At 47.1% G+C, this 23,553-nt stretch overlaps 1 protein-coding gene across 1 annotated transcript in view; it reads left to right on the forward strand.

The window, feature by feature from the left end:
- CCDC60 (coiled-coil domain containing 60) overlaps positions 1–23,553 on the forward strand; it is a 157,099-nt gene that overhangs the window by 68,622 nt on the left and 64,924 nt on the right. Inside the window, exon 2 of the mRNA XM_059409948.1 lies at positions 237–316. Coding sequence (XP_059265931.1) covers positions 237–316 — 80 coding nt within the window. The remainder of the gene's footprint in view (positions 1–236; positions 317–23,553) is intronic.

The raw sequence follows: 23,553 nt of genomic DNA on the forward strand, positions 1-23,553 counted from the left end.
GAGATCACACAGCCAGCCACAAGACAGAACCAGGGCCAGAGCTCGGGTCTGTCTCCAAAGCCCTTGCTAGTTCCACTGTGTACGTGGTCCCTCTTGGTGTAGAGAAGGTCACTGTGCCACCCAGCACCCCTTCAACCTGGTCAGAGATCTCAGATGAACGCACGGGCTTCCCGAAGCCCGGCTCTGTTTGTAAGGGTTATACTAACACTTTTATCTTTCACTTGCCTTCCCATCAGGTGCCAGACAAGCCAATGAGGAGCATCAAGTATATGGACAAGGAAATAATAAACCTCAAAAAAGACCTTGCACGAAGCCGGTGAGTGAGGCCATCAGGGAATAACAGATGGATAAGCAGGTGGGGGGGTCCTTCCAAGTTTTTGCCGAGCCCCAAGCCTAAATGTTCAGAAGAAGACTTGCAGGAGAGTAGCCCTTGGCTGGAATTTTTGGGGAGTGCCTACACTGGGCTGATGGCTGCACCCCTGCTCATGTCAGTCCCTGCCTAGAATTTCCTTCTGCTTTCCTTCCTGGACCTGAATCCAACTCGGGAGAGCTCCCAGTGCTCCAGAAAAATCTCTCCTTTCTACTTTAGGCCACAGCATGGTAGCCCAGAGTCAGACAACCTTCCCGAGTGTCTGTGTTCTCGCCTGTAAAATTAATAGAATATGTGATCGCCAGAAGGTCCGGATGAAATAATGTATATAAAGCGCCCCCTTGCGTAGCCTTAAACCAGAGCCGTCCCTTTCCATCACCCGCCCTCCGCCACGGCACTGCCCAGCCCCTTCCTGTACTGACAGTGTGGACCAGCCGAGGTCCAGGACCATATCTTCATCATCTCTGGGTGGTGAGCTGAGCTCTTTCTCTCTCTCGCCCCTTAACTCTGTTCTGGGACCTAGAATGTTCCAAGGTGGGGACATACATGGGACTGTTGGCAAAGCACTTGGAGACAGAGTAAGGGACAGAGACTCTCACAAGGATGTGTGAAGAGGGGGTCATACAGGCATAGTGGACGGCCCGTCTCTCTTACTTGTCTCCCATTCTGAGCCAGACCACAGACAGTCAGGGTGACACATTTCCTTGTTTCATCTCCCTCCTCTGAAAACGTCGGTCTCCACTGCCCGCCTGCGTCTCCACACTTTCCCCAGCGTGCAGCACAGCCGACGGGACTGGATGGCTGAGCCCGGCAGGAGGCTGGCAGTGTGGGCATGGACGGTGGGCAGGAGGAACGGCACGAAGGGACAAAGGCAGGTATCGCCACTCTCTGCACAGCAGAAAAGTAATGCGAGTTGTGCATGGGATTTCAAATTTTTGAGCAGCCACACTGTTTTTAAAAAAGCAAAAAGAAACAGGCGATAGTCCTTCTAATACCGTATTCTATTTGCCCCAAGATAGCCAAAGCGTTCTCATTTCTCATGCTGTCGATATAAAAAATATTAATGAACTACTATATTCCATTTTTCATACAAGAAGAAAAGTGACAAAATGATGCAAAGAGAGAAGTGATGAATTTATGTGTAGGGCCATGTCCGTTTGAACCCCACAAATTCCAAGCACTCCGTGGTTGTTTCAGAATGAATTGTGTTGCCCCCCCCACCCCAATTCATATGTTGCAGCCCTAACCCCCAATGACTGTATTTGGAGACAAGATCACTAAAGAGGTAATTAGGTTAAGTGGGGTCACAGAGATGGGCTCCTCATTCGTCAGGACTGGTGTCCTTATTAGAAGAGGAAGGGATATCAGGAAAGTAGTGTCCACAACCCAAGGAAGAAGCCCTCAGGAGAAACCAATCCTACCGACACCTTGATCTTGAGTTTCCAGGCTCCAAAACAGAAAAAATAAATGTCTGTTTTTAACGTCCCTCAGTCCGTGACATTCTATGATGACAGCCCAAGCAGACTCACTGAACAGTCGATGTTGAGATAATCCTGCAGAGAATGTCACCAGCTCAAGAGCTGATGGACCCCAGTCTCAGACCTCACAGGGAGTTGAGCTCAAGGACAGCATATGAATGAACTTGGGCCTCAGAATTGAGGGCTGAGATCCACAAGGACTCGTCTGTTAGTGGTGGACATATTGGCCTCTACGGTGTTTGAACCCAGGCTAGAGGGCTTTTGAGACTGAGGCCTTGGGAAACTTGGGGCCCCAAGGGAATGGTGAGAGGTAGCGTCAGGAAGTCAAGAGTCTCCTGAATGGGGAGAGCATCTGTGACAGGCAGCAAAGAAAAAGAATCACATACAGAGGATAAGCGCCTCAGCAGGGATCTGGACTCTGACCCACGGTCATGACTGGAGGATATTCAGGCTCCAGAAGGAATCGGGCAATGCAGCACAGAATTTGGATCAGAAGCAAGGTTCGAAATACAGAACCACCGTACGTCATGGGTGTCAATGAATCACATCAGACCCTGGCCATACAACCATTATGACCGGGTTGGTTCTTACCAGCTAATTATGATCAGCTTTAATGTAGATGATTCTAACCCAAACCACCAGCTGCAAGTGCCTACCAGTATCTCTAGCGTCTGAGAAATGACAGTTTCTACAATCATCTGTATCCTGTAGACAGACAGTTGATCACTAAAGGTACCACCAGATGGCTTGATCTATGTAAGTTCCAGCTACTGAGACTTGATCCAGACCAAGAAGGACCACAAGCCGTGTCGAGCCAGCTTGTAACCCAAACAGGGCGCTAAGTGTTCAGGAAATTTGCAAACCCGTTATTAAACACAGCTATGGTTAAAAATTATATAAACTTACAATTAAATACATCATATTAAAACAAAGGTCACGAAGACCCCCAAACCCATCACTTCCTGATGGTTCTGTACATTTCACTGCTACGTGTACTCCTGACGTTATTTCTGGCTACGGCACCGGTGGGCGCGCCGCGTAACAAGAAATCCTGTAAATGACTTCCCAGCTCCGTGTTTACGGACATCACATTGGAGGCTCAGAATCAGCCCCCGGGGAAATACTGATGGCACAGAAATCCACAAACGCCACAAATCAGGGTTTATTTGTCCCCCCTCACCCAGAGAGAGGATCCCTTAAGCATTCTCCCGCACATCCCTGGGGACATGTCCCCCGAAAATGACCCGGGTTGAATTTTCTATTAATCCAGCAGCATATAGGGGTTTCGTCAAAAGGTGATGAAGACAGTGGCTTTCCTGCCACACTTGAACTGGCAAGCTGAGCCTGTCACTCCGGCCAGACACATTTACCACGGCTCTGAGACTCTCTAGGATTGAATGTCCTCATTGGACAGGCTTAGCCTGTCCACCTGCAGGACATGAAAGAGAATGGGGAAGAGGCCAGGCAGAAAAGCCACGAGCAAGAAAACGAGAAACGACAATAAAACGTTCCATCTGGCCACACTCCCGGATCCCACTGACATTTAAGGCAACAGCGTGCCCCCTTCAGTGGGAAACACCCTGCTTTGCTGGGGAAATCATCTCTCCGAGAGACACAAACCCAGCATGCCCATCTCCCAGGACTAAATGAGGCGAATTATTAGCAAAGGAGATGTTGTCTTTTCCACTTACTGTGTTTCAGACCAGCTTCGCCTCCTATTAGACGTCAGCTCACCATGAACCAAACACCTTGACTACCTCTTAGATTTTATTTAATACTTCAGCCCTCTTATAATTCAGCTGCACCATCCCCAGTTTCATGGCCAGTTTAACATGACGCTAAAAAGAATAAAAGTCTAACTGCTTTCCTGCTCACCCGCTCCGCCAGACGTCTGTGGCACGAGGCAACACGCTAAGCGCTTACATGCTGCATCCTAGTGGAAGTCGACAACCTGGAGCACCGGCCTGCACATGCCCCGTTCTTGGGTGACTCGCGCAGCCAATGGCATATCTTCTTCCAAAGCTGCTGGCGCTTTTTATTGAGTTTTAAGTAAAATAAATAACTCTGCAACTAACACGTTGACCTGAAGCCATGAGTTGCCCATGGTGAAGTTTAGTTGGGTATACAGGCAATAGCAAATAAATGGTGATAAATCACTCCCCTCCCCATGAGCCCCTGCAGACCCCAGCAGGGCACAGATTTCAAAAGTGTTTTTGAGGCTTGAGATGCTGTTTTCTAGCTGCACTTGGCAGACAGCTGAAGCAAGGCAGTTAGAAATAACAAAGGTGGGGGTGCCTGGGTGGCTCAGTAGGTTAAGCCTCTGCCTTCAGCTCAGGTCATGATCCCGGGGTCCTGGGATCAAGCCCCACATCGGGCTTTCTGCTCAGCGGGGAGCCTGCTTCCCCCTCTCTCTCTGCCTGCCCCTCTGCCTACTTGTGATCTCTGTCTGTCAAATAAATAAATAAAATCTTAAAAAAAAAAAAAAGAACAAAGGTGGAATTTTGGCAAAGGAATAAACTTTTTTTTTTTTTTTCGTATGAGGTCAGGCACTTCTTGGTTCCTCCTTAGTTTTCTGAGCTCATTTTCTTCAACAAATATTGAATATCAGGTACTTCCAGATGTAACCAGACATCACCGCATACACTGGAGTCATGGCAGTGAACGCAACGGTCAAAATTCCTGTCCTCGGTGAATAAGGGGCAATGATGTGCCTTAAAATGGGGCAAAGACAGCAAACAAGTTATCAAGTGCTTAAACAGGATTTGGGGGGTGTGTTGGCTATATATTATGAGAATATAAAACAAGGTGTTGGGGCGCCTAGGTTGTTCAGTGGGTTAAGCCTCTGCCTTCGGCTCAGGTCATGATCTCAGGGTCCTGGGATGGAGTCCCGCATTGGGTTCTCTGCTCAGCGGGGAGCCTGCTTCCTCCTCTCTCTCTGCCTGCCTCTCTGTCTACTTGTGATCTCTATCAAATAAATATACAAAATCTTAAAACAACAACAACAACAACAAGATGTTGGGCATAGCATGGCGATGGAGAGAAAGCTTCTACTTGAGCGAGAGTGAGCAGAGGAGGCCGTTCTGTAAAGGGGGTCTTGGGCTGACATCTGTACGATGAGAGAGAGAGAAAGAACCATTCCCATAAAGATACAGGAGGAAGAGAGGTAGAAGACCACGGGTGGATTCCAGACGACAGTGAGGGGATGTGTGCCAAGGCTGGAACAAGCTGGAAGTGTTGGAGAAGCAGAGAAAAATCCAGAGGGGCTGGAGCTGAGTGAGAGAGGGTGAGAGAAGCAGTGAATGACCTTGGAGAGATGGGCCTCGGGCTTCATACATAGGCCATGGTGAGCATTTGAGTCTTGGCCTAAATGTAATGAGAACCCACTGAACGGCCCTGAACAAGAGAAGATTATGATCTGATTATTTATTTATTTATTTATTATTTATTTTTAAAAGATTTTATATATTTATTTGACAGACAGAGATCACAAGTAGGCAGAGAGGCAGGCAGAGAGAGAGGAGGAAGCAGGGTCCCTGCTGAGCAGAGAACCCGACGCGGGGCTCGATCCCAGGACCCTGAGATCCTGACCTGAGCTGAAGGCAGAGGCTTCAACCCACTGAGCCACCCAGGCGCCCCTATGATCTGATGTTTCAGAAAACATTCCATCCACTACGTAGAGCCCAGCTGAAGGGTTGTAAGAGTTGACAATGGCCTGGCAGACAAATAGCAGTGAACTGGAGGGAAGTGGATGGATTCAGGATTTATTTGGAGCCACGGGACTGGATAATGGATCAGATGTGAGCGACAAAGGAAGAGCTGGGTCAAGGTGTTCCAATGACTTGTTTACATCTCTGCCTCCCTCACTAGGACGTAAGATCTATCATAGTCTACACTATACACGTCTGCTGTCATGGTCCCCAAGTAAAGGTTTGTTGATGGGATGAATTAATTCTTTATGAGCTGACAGTGTTCAATAAGGGACATTCATTTTGAGATATGGTTTGCGTCTGAGTTGGTAGGTACAGTAAGTCACCCAACTTTTTTTTTTTTTCTGAAACAAGAAGAGATGAGACTAATAATTTAATTGAAAGTTAGATCCAGGATGATAGCTCTGTGGCTGACATACCCCCACTTCTCTCTCCTGTGTCCAACCAAGGCAGACATCGCTAGTGGATCACAGCATTCTTCATTTGAGCCCAGATTTGGTTTTGAAAATCCTTGCAACCCAGCACCCCAGACAAGCAGCCCTACTGATTAGCGTTGCTACCCAGAACGTAATTTATTTTTCATCTCTAAACTAAAAGATTCAAAAGGAGGCTTTGGTGTCTATAATGACACCTTGTTGATTCGATTTGAGGGTTGGCACAGAAGAGACCAACAGGAGGAACAGACCTCACTCAAATCCCTTTATGGATGAGGCTGATTTTTTTTTTTAAAGATTTTATTTATTTATTTGAGAGAGAGACAGTGAGAGAGAACATGAGAGGGGAGAAAGTCAGAGGGAGAAGCAGACTCTCCAAGGAGCAGGGAGCCCGATGTGGGACTTGATCCCAGGACTCTGGGATCATGACCTGAGCTGAAGGCAGTCGCTTAACCAACTGAGCCACCCAGGCGCCCTGAGGCTGATTTTTAATCAGGGAACCTAAATAGTATGAAGAATTATTGTTGACCTCAGACGTCCACTGACGGACGGCTCTCAGTAACTTCGGCATCTCACCATTCAACACCCAGGACTTCCACGTCCAGAACCTGGAACTCAGAACTTCTTCGTTTAGAAGTTCTGATTCTTCCCCTGACCCCTCCCCCTGACTTGAGACTTACCTCAAAGCCCCAGAATTATTCAAGATCATGGATTTATATGCAGGTCAATGTCTTGGATGTAGGCAAAGTTAAGGCTTCTGAACTGCACCTCATGAATCATTCAAAGAAGACCTTAGTCCTCCCCCCCATGTCCCCTCACCCCCACACCCTGCAGCCAGCGTGTGGATATTAGTGAGTCCCCGACCTGTTCCATAAAGGCAAGCACTTGGCCCCACGTCCTTAGGCCATAACTGATAAAAAAAAAAAAAAAAAAAAAAAAAAGCCGCATACCCAACGGGTAGGTCACTGCTGTGGGCTGGAGGAACCTGGCTCAAGTTAATTGCATTTTTATCATCTTGAATGTGACCCAGAGGCCCTGCCCATTTTTTTCTCTGTTACTGATGTCTTCGTGTCTCTTTGACACGTCTAGTTAACCATAGTTCCAGGGCAAATTTTCTTTGCTTTTCTTGTGCTGCTCTCCACTGAGGGTAAATATCTTTTTAATTCTTTGTCTTGGGGCTAGGGCTACCTCAGAGGATCCCACATAAAAAAGAATTTGACTATAAGACCATGTTTTCAAATTTAAGTATCCAAATATCTTGAACCCTTGGTTACATAAAGGTTTGCACAAAACCTTGTTTTCTGAAATTATTTCCCTGATGGCTGGCAAGGTGCTCAGTCTTCTAGCTAGGCTTGGAGGGCTTACAATCAGTAAGATCAATTACAATAATACAATCAGAAAATCCATCAGCTTTGGAGTCAGTGGTGGGTTCAAATCCCAGCTCTACCAGTTATTAGCTAAGTGGCCATGAATACATCAATTCATTTTTCTAGACCTCGGTTGCTTTACCTGTGGTATGGGGTACAGGGCTAACAAGACCTACTTCACGTTTGCGAGAGCAGATATGGGTGAGGAATGTCAGAATAAACCAGTAAAGGGTAGTCTTGGTTTTTCAGCTGGTTTTGTGAAATCATCGTAATACAGACCAAAAAAAAAAAAAAGACATCCCAGTCTTGTCTTCCTTGTCCACGGAGTGACCCTGCTCTGGTCATTTTACCTCCCCCAACCTCAGTTTCTCATCTGTAGGATGAATCCATGCCTCCTTCCAAATATTTCTTTGATGAGGACAAAAGGAGACGACACGTATCAGATCTCCTGTTGTACTTCACTCCCTCCCTTTGCCCTTCTAATGCTCTAAGAACAGAGATGAGACCAGGGAATTCAAAGGCACCACATATAAGCCACGTCGTGATGAACAAACTGCCCAATTTCTCGGAGCCCCAGAGTGGGCATTGCATAAATACTTCCCCCCTCTCATAGGGCTCCTGTGAGGATTAAATGAGTTCATACATGGGAAACACTTAGAGCAGTGCCTGTCACTTACCCATGGTAAGTGCTTGATAAACGGTAGCGGTATATGTTACATCACCCATGTACCCTGAATAACTGTAACTGCCCAATTTCTCAGAGCCCCAGAGTGGGCATTGCATATGTTATAATACGATCATGATCTCATGGATTCCTCCCAGTCCCCAGTCAGGGGGCTCCAGGCCGAGCTCAGCATGACATGAGGAACATCACACCCAAGCCCAGGTTCTGAACCTTGGAGGGTCGGGTTTTAGGGAGAGCTGGAGCAAATATGATTGGGGGTGAGGGGAGTCAAGATGGACAGTTCATAAGTGGAGACTGCAAATTAGCGGTTAGTACTGGATTTCCATATTAATTTTAAATCTCTTCCTATGGGGATTGTTGAACAAGCCATTACTCTAATGGATGTAACCACAGGCTACATAATAAAGCACTCATCCACCACTTAGAGCAGACGCTGCATGCATTAAGCCCTGTAACTTTTTTGGAAATTTTTATTGAAATATGACATAATACAGGAAAGCACACAAATCATTAAGCCTCCAGCTCAACAGACTTTCACAAAGCGAACACGCCCAGGTTACCCACACCCACCTTAAGGAAAGGAACATTACCAAGGGCCCCCAGAAAGCCTCCTCGTGTCCCCTCCAGTCACTAACTACCCTACCCTGCCTCCCACAGTCACCATCCTGACTTCTAAGACGGAGATCAGCTGATCCTGTTTTGAACTTTACATGAAGGAAATTGTATATACTTGGCACTCTCACAGCATCTGGTTGCTTCCACTCAACATGATTCTGAGTTTTATCCCCACTGTCTCACAAAGAAATATGGATAGAGTCTGCGCACGCTCTCTCTCTCAATTTCTATCTAGTTTCCATCCTGTGAAGATAGCACGGTGTATCCATTTCAGTGCTGATGGACACTTGGGTGGTTTCCACTTTGAGACTATTATGAACAGAGCTGCGACGAACATTCTTATACATGTGTTTCACTGAACAGGTGTATTTCTGGTGAGAATATACCTAAAAGTGGAATTGTGGGCTCACAGAGCTGGCATATGGTCAGCTTTAGAAGACACGTCCTAAATCCCAAGCCCTGTATTTTAAAGAACTTTAAAAAAATACACAAATAAGTCAATCCTGAAACACTAGAAAACACAAGTCAGTAGACATAAATAAGTAATAGAATCATGCACACACATGATTACATCACTGAAGAACGATTATTCATATTCTGGCCTATCCACTTCCAATATTTCTCTATATGGACATGTAATTTTTATAAGGGAAAAGAACCATTCCGCATATACCATTTGGTAACCTGATTTTTTATTTAGCAACAGATTATGAACAACTTCTAAGTCAACACATACACATGTCCAACTTCATTTTTTAAGCTTTTTAGTATGAAAATAAGCTTTTTAGTATAAAAATGTTTAAATAGCCATAAAGGCAGACAGAATAATATAATTAACCTCTAAGATCAATAGCCATCAACTCATAGCCAATTTTTTTCATTTACATATCATCTTCCCTCATTATTCTGAAGTATTTGTTATTTTATCTGTAAATATTTAAATGACTATCTCAAGAAGGACTCTTTTTTTTTTTTAAAAGATTTTATTTATTTATTTGACAGAGAGAGAGAGATCACAAGTAGGCAGAGAGGCAGGCAAAGAGAGAGGGGGAGGCAGGCTTCCTGCTGAGCAGAGAGCCCAATGTGGGGCTTGATCCCAGGACCCTGGGATCATGACCTGAGCCAAAGGCAGAGGCTTTAAACCCACTGAGCCACCCAGGCACCCTGAGAAGGACTCTCCTTTAAAACCACAACCACAATAACATCACTGCATCAAAAAAACAGCAATCATTCTTCAATATCAAATATCCACTCAAGCGTACCAACCATCTTAATGGCTGTATAATATTCCATTGTAAGAATATAGCATAATTTATCCAACCCATTTCCTGCTGCTGGACTTCGATGTTTTCCATTTGTTCCCATTATATAAACAATGCTGAGATGGATATATTCAGAGTTAGATCATTGTTACTTTAGTTCCTTAGGATAAACTCTTTTTTTTTTTTTTTTTTTTTTGACAGGCAGAGATCACAAGTAGGCAGGGAGGCAGGCAGATAGAGAGAGAGCTAGAAGCAGGATCCCTGCTGAGCAGAGAGCCCAATGCAGGGCTTGATCCCAGGACCCCGGGATCATGACCCGAGCCGAAAGCAGAGGCTTTTTTTTTTTAATTTTAAAGAGAGATCACAAGTAGGCAGAGAGGCAGGCAGAGAGAGGGGCGGGGGAAGCAGGCTCCCCGCTAAGCAGAGAGCCCCATGTGGGGCTCGATCCCAGGACCCTGAGACCATGACCTGAGCTGAAGGCAGAGGCTTTAACCCACTGAGCCACCCAGGCGCCCCCTTTAGGATAAACTCTTAAAGCATGCCAGCAGCTTTGAGGTTCTGGACCCTTCACAGAAGTCATTACACTTAGAATGTGTTTCAGTTGCTAAAAAGTAGCTAACTCGGGAATGTTTGATACATAATGAGCTCCTCTTAAGAAATGAGAGAAACGCAAGAACTACAGGGTGAGAGGGTGAAAATATGAGACATGGCTCTGCCCGTTTTCCCTTTAGCATCGTCTCCAGCAGCCAATAACAGCAGTTTATGGAAAGCACAATGAAAACGTAAAGTATTCGTGAAATATGACCCCCCCTAAATTTACTGGCCACATCCAGCGGAGCCACAGGCAGAGCCAGCCTGCATCAGTGAGGTCATTTCCCAGCCCCGGGATTCTTCACATAAAATACTTGTCCTACTTAGCACTTCCTGTAATCCCAGACCCCACCTCCCGGAAGTGACGGTTCACATTAGATGAACCAGACTGTGCCCAGATAAGCCTATTCCCGGGGGCTATATTCCATTCACCCTTTGCGATGCAAGTGAAAACTTCCAATTTTCCGGAAACAGACTATAGCCTCCGACCACGTCTCTGCCTGGGTCTTTTCTCTTAGTGTTTATTGACATGCTGCAGTCATGATTTCACTTAAAAGTGAAAGAAGACAAAATTGCATTAAAAAGCCAGAAACAGGTTTGCCAAGCTCATCGCAGAACACCTGAACAGTGCTTGGGCGCAGCACTTGGGATGCTCGACCCAAAACCACGAGAGAGCCCACTGTGAGAAAAGTGACACTCTGTCATTCGTCCAACCCACAACCCACAGGAGCACAACACAATAACAATAATAAAAAATAGCAGGCAGCTTAAACCCTGTTATTCCAAAATTAATGCTTGTAAATATATTTCCACAGGTATTAATTTACTCATGACTCTATTCCAGAAGTGGATAAGAACAAGAAACATCTTTAAAACTGGTTTCCCGGGCACCCACCCTTCACCTGATCTAATGTACCAACAGATAGTTTAGGGCATCGTGACTTTTGGAGCCTGCGGAAATCCTGGCTTGGCCCCCGATAAGGTGTTTATATATGGGCAAGTGACCTAATCTTGGAGTCTCATTGACCTCATCTGTAAAATGAGGAGAATAATGAAATCTCCTTCCGAGGGCAGTTATGAAAATAAAATGAGTCAAAATGCACATGTCTGGCACTTGGATTGCTTAAGTGTTAAATACACAATACAACCAGAAAAGCCACTACTCCTGATGGCCAGTGTGTATCCCTCATCCAGACTGCGTGACCACTGTTTAGGTCAGACTTTCTGATCACCTGTGAGGGGACCCGGAAATGTCTCATTCCCAGGTGCTGGAGAGCATGCAACTTGTAAGAAATTAAGGATGCTATAGTTTACTCTTAACCTTGAGAGAAAAAGAGCTACCCGGATCCCTTTTGGACACTGTTTTTAAAAGATTTTATTTATTTATTTGAGAGAGAGAGACAGTGAGAGAGAGCATCAGCGAGGAGAAGGTCAGAGGGAGAAGCAGACTCCCTATGGAGCTGGGAGCCTGATGCGGGACTCGATCCCGGGACTCCGGGATCATGACCTGAGCCGAAGGCAGTCGTCCAACCAACTGAGCCACCCAGGCGTCCCTTGGACACTGTTTTTAAGATAACATTGGTCAGCACATAGAAAGCACTTAGAATAGAGTCGCCACAGTAAGCGTTGGCTCTTATCGTTATTAGCGTTTTTCCTATTACTATTACTTTGATTGGAAGTGGAGTAAGCTGCTTGAATGAGTGGAAAGAGAAAAGGATGGATAACAACCGAACCAGCCTACGTCCCTCCTCCACACCCACAAATCCCATCCTCAAGAGCAAAATAAGTTACAATATCATCAGACCCTGTTTTGTAATACAAAAGAGGCTACAGATTTAAGTCCCACTTCTTTTATTTTTCCAGTTAGCCATCACAGGAGGTGTCTCAGGAAGTCAAGTGTCTGCTCTGGGAGCTTCACTTTCCCTCTTTGGGTTGTCTAACAAACAGAGATTTACTGGTTACCTCTGGATACCCAGAGGAGAAGCAAGCTAGGCTCACTGCATCCTCTGCTGCCATTGCTCTTTGCTACCACAAGGTGTCGTTGTAGAGAATGGGTCCTCCAATACCTCACAGACCATACTGGCCATTCTTTGCTGACATCTCTCTGATCCCATCACCATAGCTCTCAAAACCCACCGGGTTTCATTAGACTCCTTGTCCCAATCAGTTTACCTACTCATGGCAGGTTACCTTTAGGGACTCTAAGATGCTCTATTCCTGTTCAATATGAAGGAACCTGCCCAAGTGTCTGACTAAAGCCATTTTCAGGCCCTTTTTTGGGAAAAAAAAAAAAAATTTACAGAGAGAATACAATTTTTTCCCTATGGAGGAGCCCAGATACGTCATATAAATCATCTTCATATATGGCCAAAGAGGTGAAGTGAAATGTTTCTCCAAAATCAAACCCCACCACAGCCACACCTTGTCATACACCACAAGATAAGGGGGGCTCCTTAGAAAATTACCCGGACTTCATCCTCTCAAAATTTCCCACAAAAAAACAAGAACAAAGTCACCAAGAATGCTCACAGCAGCACTTTCCTGCCCTGAGCTGAAAAAATCCAGGACAGCCACATCAAACAGCCTGAGAAGTGTCTAATGATGTTCCAGCAAGTTCTCGCAGGGTGTGTCTAAGGCAGACAAAAAGTTTGAGGGTCAGGGATTTCTGAATGTCTTGGTGCTGCTCTGTCAGTCCCATGGGGGCCGTTTAATGGCCTGGCCCTTCAGCACCTCTAACTGCATGTTTAGCTTTAGGAATCATTCTGGGTCAGTTAGCTCCCAACAAGAGTTTCCTGGCAGCATATGGCTGCAAAATTGAAGAAATCAATCAGAACATTATTTTGCAAGATAATTCTCTCCCCCTCATCTTTTTTTTTTTGTTTGTTTGTTTGTTTGTTTTTGAGAGAGAAGGAGAGAGAGCACAAGCAGGGGAGGGGCAGAGGGAGAGACTCTTAAGCAGGCTGCACACTCAGCTTGGAGGGCTGGATGCAGGGCTCGATCTCACGACCCTGAGATCATGACCTGAGTCAAAATCAAGAGTTGGGTGCTTAATTGACTGAGTCAGCCAGGAACCCCTTGCAAGATAATTCTTTAAATAAGAAGAGCTTTTGCAAGAGTCTATTCAATAAAGTAAGATCCAAACAACCCGTACAGCAGGACTCTGAATCCCCATCCCTGCCCTGAGACAGCCCAAAGTGCACGGTAACTGCAAAGCAACCCTTAGATCCTGTGGACTTTACCTGAAGGTCTACTTCAGGGAAGCTCAGGGACTCGCAGGGAGGCAGTATATGTTCAGAGCAGGTTCTGCCCCCTTGAACAATTCCAGGGGCACCATTCACAATGTGTGCTCTGGGGGGAATGGTGCCCCCAAAATACCATTTGTAGAATACAATGTTGGTAATGCCCCTGGGGTTGTACAATTGAGCAGCTCTTTATTGGTAGTCATAGTTAAAAATAAGAGTTTAAAGAGCTCTCAGGGCTTGGGGGAGGAAGTATGTGTATGGATTGAAAGAGAGAGAGAGAGAGAGAATGAACCACAGAGCAGATTATTGGTAAAAGTGTCTCTGGTGGTTCACAGACTAGATACAGCCTTAAAAAGGAGTCTGTTCGGGCTCATGTACCTTTACCTGCAATACGCTTGGAGGTCTTTGAGTTTGTACTTACTGGGAGTGTTTGGCCTAGAAAAGTGAATAGGAAAAGGCCAGGTAAAACAGAGAGAGGGAGCAGGGGGAGGTAGAGAAAATATACACATGGTCACAGTCAGGACAGGACCTGGAAGGCTGGGTGACTACAGATATCCCTTACCAAGTTCCTGCTCTGTGTCAGGCACCAGACTATGACTTGAGGTCAGGTTGTCTCAAAGGTGAGGGGAAGATGAGAGATGACAGCTTAACTCTGGGGACCAAACAGTGACGGGAACAGCAGCACCCCTGCCGCACCACGCCTCAGACCCACGCCCTTGTCCTGCTTAGTGGAACAGCCGCTGTGAATTCCTGAGGAGTGTTCCCTGTCTCCAGCAAGTCAACCCCACCATCCATCAGGCAGGAGAACGTGGGTCCAGAGATGGCAGGCAGGTGGTCTTGTGCTTTATTCCATTGTCTGGGGTTTGTTTCGAATTATACGCCAGGAGGGCTCTGGAGATGGCTGGTGTGTTCTAGAAAAAGCCTCTCTCTGCCTGCTAATGCATTTTTTATGTGCAGGCTGGCAGGTCCATGAAGAACCATCACCCCATCCCATTTAGTCACTAAGCACAATGCATTACCTGTTGTGTATTGTGGGGTCGGGTAGGGTCTGCATTCCTTGGGGGAAAAAAAAAAGTCAACCAGTTTATCTCCGAACTGAAAGCAGACCGAACTCCCTCCAGAGGCTGTGCCCAGCTTCTGCCTTCTCGGCGCCTGTGTGCCAACAGGGCAGCAGGACAGCACAGCAGTCTAGACAGTCTAGACAGACCAGACCGAGACTGCCACCTTCTTGTAGGGCGACTTTAGGCCAGTGGCTTCCATTTCTGTGAGACTCAGTTTCCCCATCTTCAAAATGATAGTGCCGGCCTCGTAGGGCTACTGAAGGATGCGGTGCGCTAACACGGGTTAGGCTCAAGGACCCAGTATGACCCTTAGAAAGTGCTCTGGACCTCATGGCTGGCATTCCGATGATTTGCCAAGCCTTAGTCCTCCCCAAGGTTCTGGCCCTCAAGGATATTTAACTTCTTCTGCCCTCCCCCTCCAAAAGCCGTAATTTGCTTCTAAATGCGAGGAGCCCAACAGACAAGAAGGAAGGTGGGGAGGTGAGAGGAGCGGGACGAGGCACATTAGACTCCGGCACATGCACACTTACCCACATTCCCGAACTCCTAATGGCAGTTGCCTAGAAACGGAGCTGCGGCGGGCTTCTGCTCCCTTCCAGAAATCACCCTAATTGGGATGCATGTAGAACTGTTTGTTGACACTTGGCAGGTTTTTCTTCTTCTTCTTCCAGAAGAGACGCAGTCCTCTCATGCAAATGCTCACCCACACTCATTAAAGAGTAGCCCTTGGTCAGGCACCTTTTAACCACACAGAAGCCGGTGGCGGGGGGCTGGGGGACAGCGTTGGTCCATGTCCTCTGACAAAACGGCCAGTTCAGGTCCCCCTCACCACATCTGCCTGTCAGGATGGGCACAGGGTCGGAGGCGACTTCCAGGGGCAGGACGGTGTGTGTGAGGGTACGTGTGCGTGAGCGGCGAGGTCACAGGAAACTTGCCAAGTCCAGAAAACTCAATCAAGGGACGACATGTGCATACTGTGTCACCTGATATTAGATGCTGGAGGTGCCTGCCTTTTGGGGATTTAAATACCACTTGTAGTCATTTGACACAGGTAGGTCGGAGACCACATTACAAGCTAAAGAAATAACTTTCCTGAGAGGCACACGGGGAGCCTGTTTCATTTGTTCACTTCTTAGAACACAGCTATATTCTAGCTCCCAGTTGGAAAAAGTATATATATTTCAAAGGCATCCATTTATCTTTTTCCTGTTTGGATGATTCAGCTTCTGCACAGATGGTTCCAAACGCATGCTCCGTCCAAGGTGAACGTGCACGGACCCCGTCAGACTATGGCTGTGGTGGGGGGTTCGGTGCCAGAAAGCCGCCGTGTATTTAATTAGGTTCTGAAATGCAAGAATTTCAAGTGATTTAGTTATTCATGCAATCGATATTTTATGAGGATTTCCTTTGTGCTGGTTCTGGGGTGGGGGGAGAGGAGATTTAGAAATTGGCCCTGCCCTCGGGGAGCTCAGTCTGGTTGGTAGGGCGGGAAGAGGAAGCGCGTGGGCAGACAGGTCAGTCAGCAGCTCAGGGAGCCTAACACAGCCTGGGAAAAGCAGAGGTGACTTCTGGGGTGGGATGGGGTCACCTGAGCAAGTTCTGAAGGATAAAGTAAAATTAGCCATGTGAAGAAGAAGGAAAGAGCATTCCAGGCAGGGGAGCGTATGAGCAAAGGCACTGAGGTGGAGAAGAGCATGGTCTTGCAGCTTGGTAAGACTAGAGAGGCACTTGACAAGGAAGAAGCCAAGGAACCCGGACGAATCCAGATCATGCAGAGCCACAGGGGACTACCCTGGGAAGTCTGGAGATGATACACAATATTGGGAAGGGCAGAGGTGGGGAAGAGGTCCAAGGCAGGGAGGCCAGTGAAGAGGGAGGGGCAGATTTCCAGAGGAGACAAGATGGCAGCCGGATTTCAGAGAATGGCGACTGGGAGGGAAGACTTTGGTACTCAGTGCCACAGAGGGGTAGAGCCCTGAGACAGAGCAGTGAGGACAGAAGGGGGTCACTGAGGTTTTGGCCCTGAGCCAAAACCAAGAGTCGGTGGCTCAACTGACTGAGCCACCCAGGAGCCCCAGAGCCTCACTGGAGGGCTTAGAACAGCAGAGCGGTGCACTTTTCACAAGGTGCCCATCCTCACATCAACGAAGTTGGGTCTGTGCTCCAGGGAGGACCAAAATGGCAGAGGAGCAGAGCTAAGAAGCAAAAACATTTTGGTCCTGCTGAGATTTTCAAACATCCAGCTAAACAGATCCTGCGTTGTGGCTCTTCGAGTGATGCCTGAGGTGACAGAGGGTTTAGACACGCTGCATTGGACAACTGGGAATCCAGAGACCCCATCATGGTCTTGGCTCTGCCTCAGACTTCCTCTCTGGGCCTGTTTCCTCATTTGCGAATCAAGGGTTTGGAGCTTCCCCAGCGGTCTTCTCACCTCCAGAATGCTCAGTCTAGCTTCTGACTCGGGGTAGAAGAATGATTCCCAAGGTCAAGCTGCAGACACCGGGAGTTAGGGTAGTTGGGGGGGTGGCGGAGGAGTTCTGGCACCAGACACCAACAAGAATGCAAATTCTCTGAAGACAAAGGCCAAATAGCTTGATTCTGGCATCCTTCCTCAGCCCCACATGGCACCTTGTATACCGTCCATGTCCAAGAAGGATATCAGGAAGGAAACATAGAAATGGCATCGGTAAGCAGTGAAGGGATTTAGATTAGGTAAATACTCACTGACAGTCAGTTTGGGAGCCATGAAAAATGTTGCCTGAAAATGCCGGTCTCTAATTCTAGAGACAGAGAAGGAGAGAACTGACCTCCACCACGAAACAAATAATCCACAGGGCCCTTCTTCTTTTTTTAAACTCACTGATTCAGCTCGCCTTGTTTTATATTGGCCATCAAAAATAGTATTATATTCTTATCACGTGCCAAAGAATGGGAAGGGGGTGTGGAGGAGAGGTGGTGAGTGTGATACGGCGAAAGCCTTCGAGGAATTTCATTTCTGGAAGTGCGCTTAGCCCACACTCCGGAGACATTTTTGCACAGAGCTGCAGCTTCTTTGCAGCTCAGTTTCACTCCTCACCTCCTAGTCCATGCCTGTGTGTGTGTGTGTACATGTGGGCATATGCCCTACCCTGATGAGAGAGCCTGCTTTTCCAACCGCAGCCCTGGCAATTAGCAATCCTGAGATTAGGCGGGAAGGGCCAATCCTTCCTCTTCACAAAGCTCTTCGGAATCTCCAGTTTCCAAACGCCACCTGTGCTTGCACGATCTCTTCTTTAAATGCCTTCATGTCTATTTCTTCATTTCTCAGCTTTCATAACAAGTCAGATAAGACAATATTATCTCAAGGAACAGGGGAGGAGGACGGGCGCAGGCCTCCACTCCGCCCCCGATGGGTAACCTTACCGCGAGGTCCCTGACCCCTCTCTGTCCTTCAAATTCCTTATGATGATGAAATACATGAAATACGCCTCCCGCAGCTTCTGCTCCCAGCTGAGCACAGAGCCTGAGGCAAGGCTTGATCTCAGGACCCATGAGATCATGACCTGAGCCAAAACCAAGAGTCGGTGGCTCAACTGACTGAGCCATCCAGGAGCTCCAGAGCCTAGCTTTTTATTTATTTTAATTTATTTAGTTTTTCAAAAGATTTTATTTATTTATTTGACAGACAGAGATCACAAGTAGGCAGAGAGGCAGGAGAGAGAGAAAGGGAAGCAGGCTCCCTGCTGAGCAGAGAGCCTGGTGCCCATCTTGATCCCAGGACCCCGGGATCATGACCTGAGCCGAAGGCAGAGGCTTTAACTCACTCAGCCACCCAGGCGCCCAAGCCTAGCTTTTAAACTGATGTTAATGTACATCCCACTTTCGCCTAAACCCATAGGTCTGATGTGAATTCATTGTTATCAGCAGTCACCCTCTGAAACACCCACATGTCTATGATATGGGTCCCTTAGATGATGCTTTCCATCTTTTTCCTCCTCCTCTTTGTCTTTCTCCTCTTCCCCTTCCACTTCCTTCATTTTTTTCCCTATTACTGAAGATCTGAGATAGAGATTAAATAAAAAACCCAGAAAAGAAAACCACTTAAAATAATTAGAAGGTTTCTGCATGTAATTTCTTATTCAGCAGAGCAGAGGTTAATTCCCGGGCCCTTTAGCTTAATAAATTTCATTACTTACATGATAACCAAGTGTTTTTGCCACCACCACTATGGGCAGGCGATTCATGGACTTTTTTTAATGAATTACTGCATAATGCAATTTACCAAATCCCAAAATAATTGCGGTCTAATTACACTGTTCTTGCCACCACCCTCAAAGCACAGAACCTCCTAAGCTTGCCACTTGAACCAAGTGCCACTTCCTAGAAGCCTGGCAGGGCTTAGAGCCAAACCAACCCCCCCCTCCCCCGGGCTGTGTGCACAGCAAGAGAGTTGTAACAGCAACCATTCATGGCTTTGACCATGACAATGGTGATGAAAACCATGATTGCTACCATTTACTGAATAGCTCCCAGGTTCCCGGCACTATGCTAACTGCTTCTCATGCACGGTCCTAGGCTGGGTATTCATTTATCCCAGTTATGCAGATGAGGAAAAGTGAGTCTGGGGGAGGAGACAATGACCCACCCACAGTCACAGACACTGAGACACAAGGAAACCATAACTAGTTTAAACTAGAACAGACCATTTCCCGAAACCAGTGCATGTTCCTTCTGCAACACTTTGGATCAAACCACCTGGGTTTAAATTCCAGCACCACCACTTACTGACCTTCGGTTAGACTATTTGACCCCTCTGAGCCTTAGTTTGCTCCTTGGCAAAATGGGGATAACTACCTAGTCCCTGGGGGTGTTGCGAGGATTCAAGGAGATGATGCGTGTTGGGGTCCCTTGTTCAGCACCTCGCTCGGATGCTTGCTGGGTACAGTCTTCCTCCTCCCCGAACCTAGCTGCTTCTCTTCCACAGCACCCACCACCCTGCCTCCCAGTCCTCACTCTAACAGGTTCAGATCCTCCTACATCTGGTTCCTCACTGCCCTGACGCCCTCAAGGGCGACTCTCCGAGACCTACTTCTTTTGGCAGAGTTTCAGCCAAGGATGATGGTATTTTAAAGGCGGGAACCTTGGGGCGCCTGGTTGGTTCAGTCGGTTAAGCATCTGCCTTTGCTCAGGTCTGATCTCAGCGTCCTGGGACTGAGCCCCGCTTTAGGCTCCCTGCTCAGAGGGAGTCGGCTTCCCCTCCCCATTCATGTTCTCTTTCTCTCTCAAGTAAATGAAAATAAATCTTAAAAAAATAAATAAATAAAAATAAAAGTGAGAATCATGACAATTGAGTCAGGTGACAGAGACAGAGAGACACTCAGCTGGGACCACATTCTGCAGCATAGTGAACAGAGCTGGGAACTACCAGGACTCGAGGTAAAGGCTTACCTCCCTCACATAAAAGAGGTTCGCCTTCAGGAGGAAGTACAAATATGGAGGCCTCATGATCATGTAGGACCCAGCTTCCATCTGTCTTTCAGTCCACTATTCTTACTAATCGCCTCCAACTGCAGAGTTTCCTCACACTCACATAATAGCTGCTGGGGCTGCAGCCATCACCCCTAAGTCTTAGGCAGCAGGAAGGAAGAAGGCAAAGGTCGAAGGGCATATCCCCTCCCCCCACGCCTTGTTAACTCCCTTCAAAGCGGTTTCCCAGAAGCCCCTCCCAATACAGTGTTGCCTGTTGTTCTCTCGTTGATTTTTTTTTTTTTTAATCTAGGCATTTAAATGCCCAAGATAATGTGGTTTGTTACCAAGGAAGCCGGGGAAATGGGTATTTGGCAGGTAACCAGCACGTTGTGCCGTTAGAACAAAGGAAAGGAGGCCGAGGAGGAAATCCAGCAAGTATAGATCGCCTTTGCTCTGTGAGGCACAGTCTTCAAGGAGCCCATGGTCTAGTAGGAAAAGCAGACCAAAAGACAGGCCATCACCATGGAGGGTGTTGAGCACAGCGGGGAGCACGTAAGCAGGAGGAGGGGTGGGTGGGGGAAGCCTGGCGGAGGGACTTGAACCAGCCCTGAGCTGGGTGGGGAGAGTGTGAGACTGAAGGGTCCACAGCTGACAATTTTTCCCAAACCTTGAAGGACAAGTAGCGATCAGCCAAGTGAAGAAGCAGAAGGTAGTGCCGGAAGAAGCAAAATCGGGGGCCATTTAAAGGGGTAGCGAGTTGCAAAGAAATGGCTGGATAAGAGGTTGTAGATTGCTGGGCAGGAAAACTCTTCCCTTCTTCCCTTCTAGGTTCTTTGGCAGGCCTAATAATTACACTGACAGGAGACAGATCAATAGGAGCAAAAGGAAAAATGTAATTTTGCATATACAGGTGTCTGCAGAAATACGATACTCAGAAGTCCCCAAAGCAGGCACCTTTTATACCTTCCGGACAAAGAAACAACCTATCAGTGAAGAACTGACCAGAGCAAGGGGTTTGGGCTTGGGGTCGCCAATTAGTGGAGAAGCACCAAAGGGCGGTTCACACAGCCTTCTGGGCCTTGAATTTTCCCTCCCTGGTGATAAGTGGTGTAGGAAAGATGTTAGGGTTTGAAGACAATGGTCAAGAAAGAATTCTTGAGACATCTTTGGTGCAAAAAGGAGGTTTTATAAAAGCACAGGGACAGGCCCCGGGGGCGGGAAGAGTTGCGCCGGGGTCATGAGTGGCCCATTTAAGGGTGGAAGGGGGTTCGGGGTAGCGTAAGTCTTCTCGAAGGAATTTGGAAGCAACGTTTCCAGGACCTTGAGGGGCAAAGTATTGTTGTCTAATAAAACCTGAGTCATGAGACCCTTCAGACGTTTATCGGTGGGTCATATACTTAAGGGTTGACTGCCAACATGTATCTTGGGGGAGTAGCGATAAAGGAAGTTTCCAAAGGATTTTTTATATGTTAAAGTAGACTCACAGGTTCTTAGGGGTTGGGCTAAGACTGCCTTTTGGCTTTAGCAAAGTATCAATGTTGAGGCAGTCGAGTTCCTGGGGGAATGTCACTCTGCCTGTTTGGAGGATTTGTCCGTGGGCTGCAGGTCGTAAGGAAAGTCAGTAAGTTTTCTTCTGTCTTTGTTTCCCACATCACTAAGGATGCCTCTCTTCCTCCTGGTACACGGAGGGTGCCTTACACCGGGAAGATTTATTTCCTGCTCTCAGGGGGACAAAAGAGGGTCAGAGTGTCCTCCTCGCACTGGCTGTATCTTAATACAAAATCATCTTAATTCTAATCATCTTAATTCAAAACCATCAATATGCCACAGAGGCATATTTGGGGACGGCATATTCTATTTCCCTTCAAAATAAAGCCCACATCTCAGCAGGCCTTACTGTCATGGAAGATTCGGGACTTTGTCCTGAGGACAGTGGAGAGCCGTGGAAGGGTTGGGCGTGCTCTGATGGGAATGATGAGCTCTGCATTTTTATTTTATTTTATTTTAAGATTGTATTTATTTGTCAGAGAGAGAGCACAAGCAGGCAGAGCGGCAGGCAGAGGCAGAGGGAAATGCAGGCTCCCTGCTGGACAAGGAACCCGATGCGGGACTCGATCCCAAGAGCCTGAGATCATGACCTGAGTCGAAGGCAGTGGCTTAACCGACTGAGCCACCCAGGCGAGGTCTGCATTTCAGAAAGCGCCCTGTGGCATCCAAGTAGACACAGGCTGAGAAAGGGAAAAGGACCAGGAAGCCACTTAGAATAACAGAGGCAAGGAAGGATGGTTTCTGACTCAGATGGCGGCGACAGGAAGGAAGGCAGTCAGGGGCTGTTGAAGAGGTTGAGGCTGGCATCGCTTCCTGAGAAGCTGGTGGACATGACCCCTTCAAGGGGTCAGAAGTCATCTCCCCGTTTGACAGGTGAAACACGCTGCTTTTTGCCACCCTAGAGGGACTCCTGAACAACACACTCACCCGCGGACAAAGAAACACTCTACGTCTTACCTCCCTCCACCTCAAACGGTGTCCGCTAGGGGCAGGTGCTCGGTGCCACGCCTCAGAAATGCCACCTGACTTTTGCAAAGGAATCAGAGAGAATAAAACCAAAGGAGGTACTTGGCGATGTCTCCACAGACGATCGGGTCCCAGCCGTGTTTTCCTTCCACCTGCTTTAGAGACCAAAAGGAACCCACAAACGGGACCCACAAACGAGACCCACAAACGGGACCTCTTTGCGGGCTGAGTCATTCAGGCAGGACTAAGATCCGAATGGAAGCTTTTGATCTGAGGGGTAAAATCCTGACTGGGCAAATCTCCCATTGTTGGGCATTACAATTAGCAAATGACCCAGGGATGGTAAAGAGATGTTCGGGTGTGATTTAATAAGAATGTGGTTGCCATAAGTACCCAGAATATGTTTGCCGTCAATTTGCTGTATACACAATATGCTACCAGTGCAATCTTTTGTGTATGCAGTTGACCTTTATCTCTGGCAATCTTGTCCTATAAAGAAGAGTGAAATCCTCCATTGCAAATCATTAGCACTCAGGAAATGGCTTTAATTTGCATGCTGACAAAGATATTAACTTGGGTGGTGGTGGAGGGGGGGCACACTACAACACGTCCTTTTGTCTGAAAGGCAGTTCAAAATCTGTGTTGTGACTACAGTTGACTGAAGTTCAATTGCTGTAATAAATGTATTCCAAATTTCATCTCAATTGCATTTGCATTTTAATGAATGATTCTCACCTTCTTGTCAATTTGGCAGCCAGGCTAGATTTATTAAGTTATTG

This window comes from Mustela nigripes, chromosome 8 (assembly GCF_022355385.1).
Source record: "Mustela nigripes isolate SB6536 chromosome 8, MUSNIG.SB6536, whole genome shotgun sequence".
NCBI classification, from domain to species: Eukaryota; Metazoa; Chordata; class Mammalia; order Carnivora; family Mustelidae; genus Mustela; species Mustela nigripes.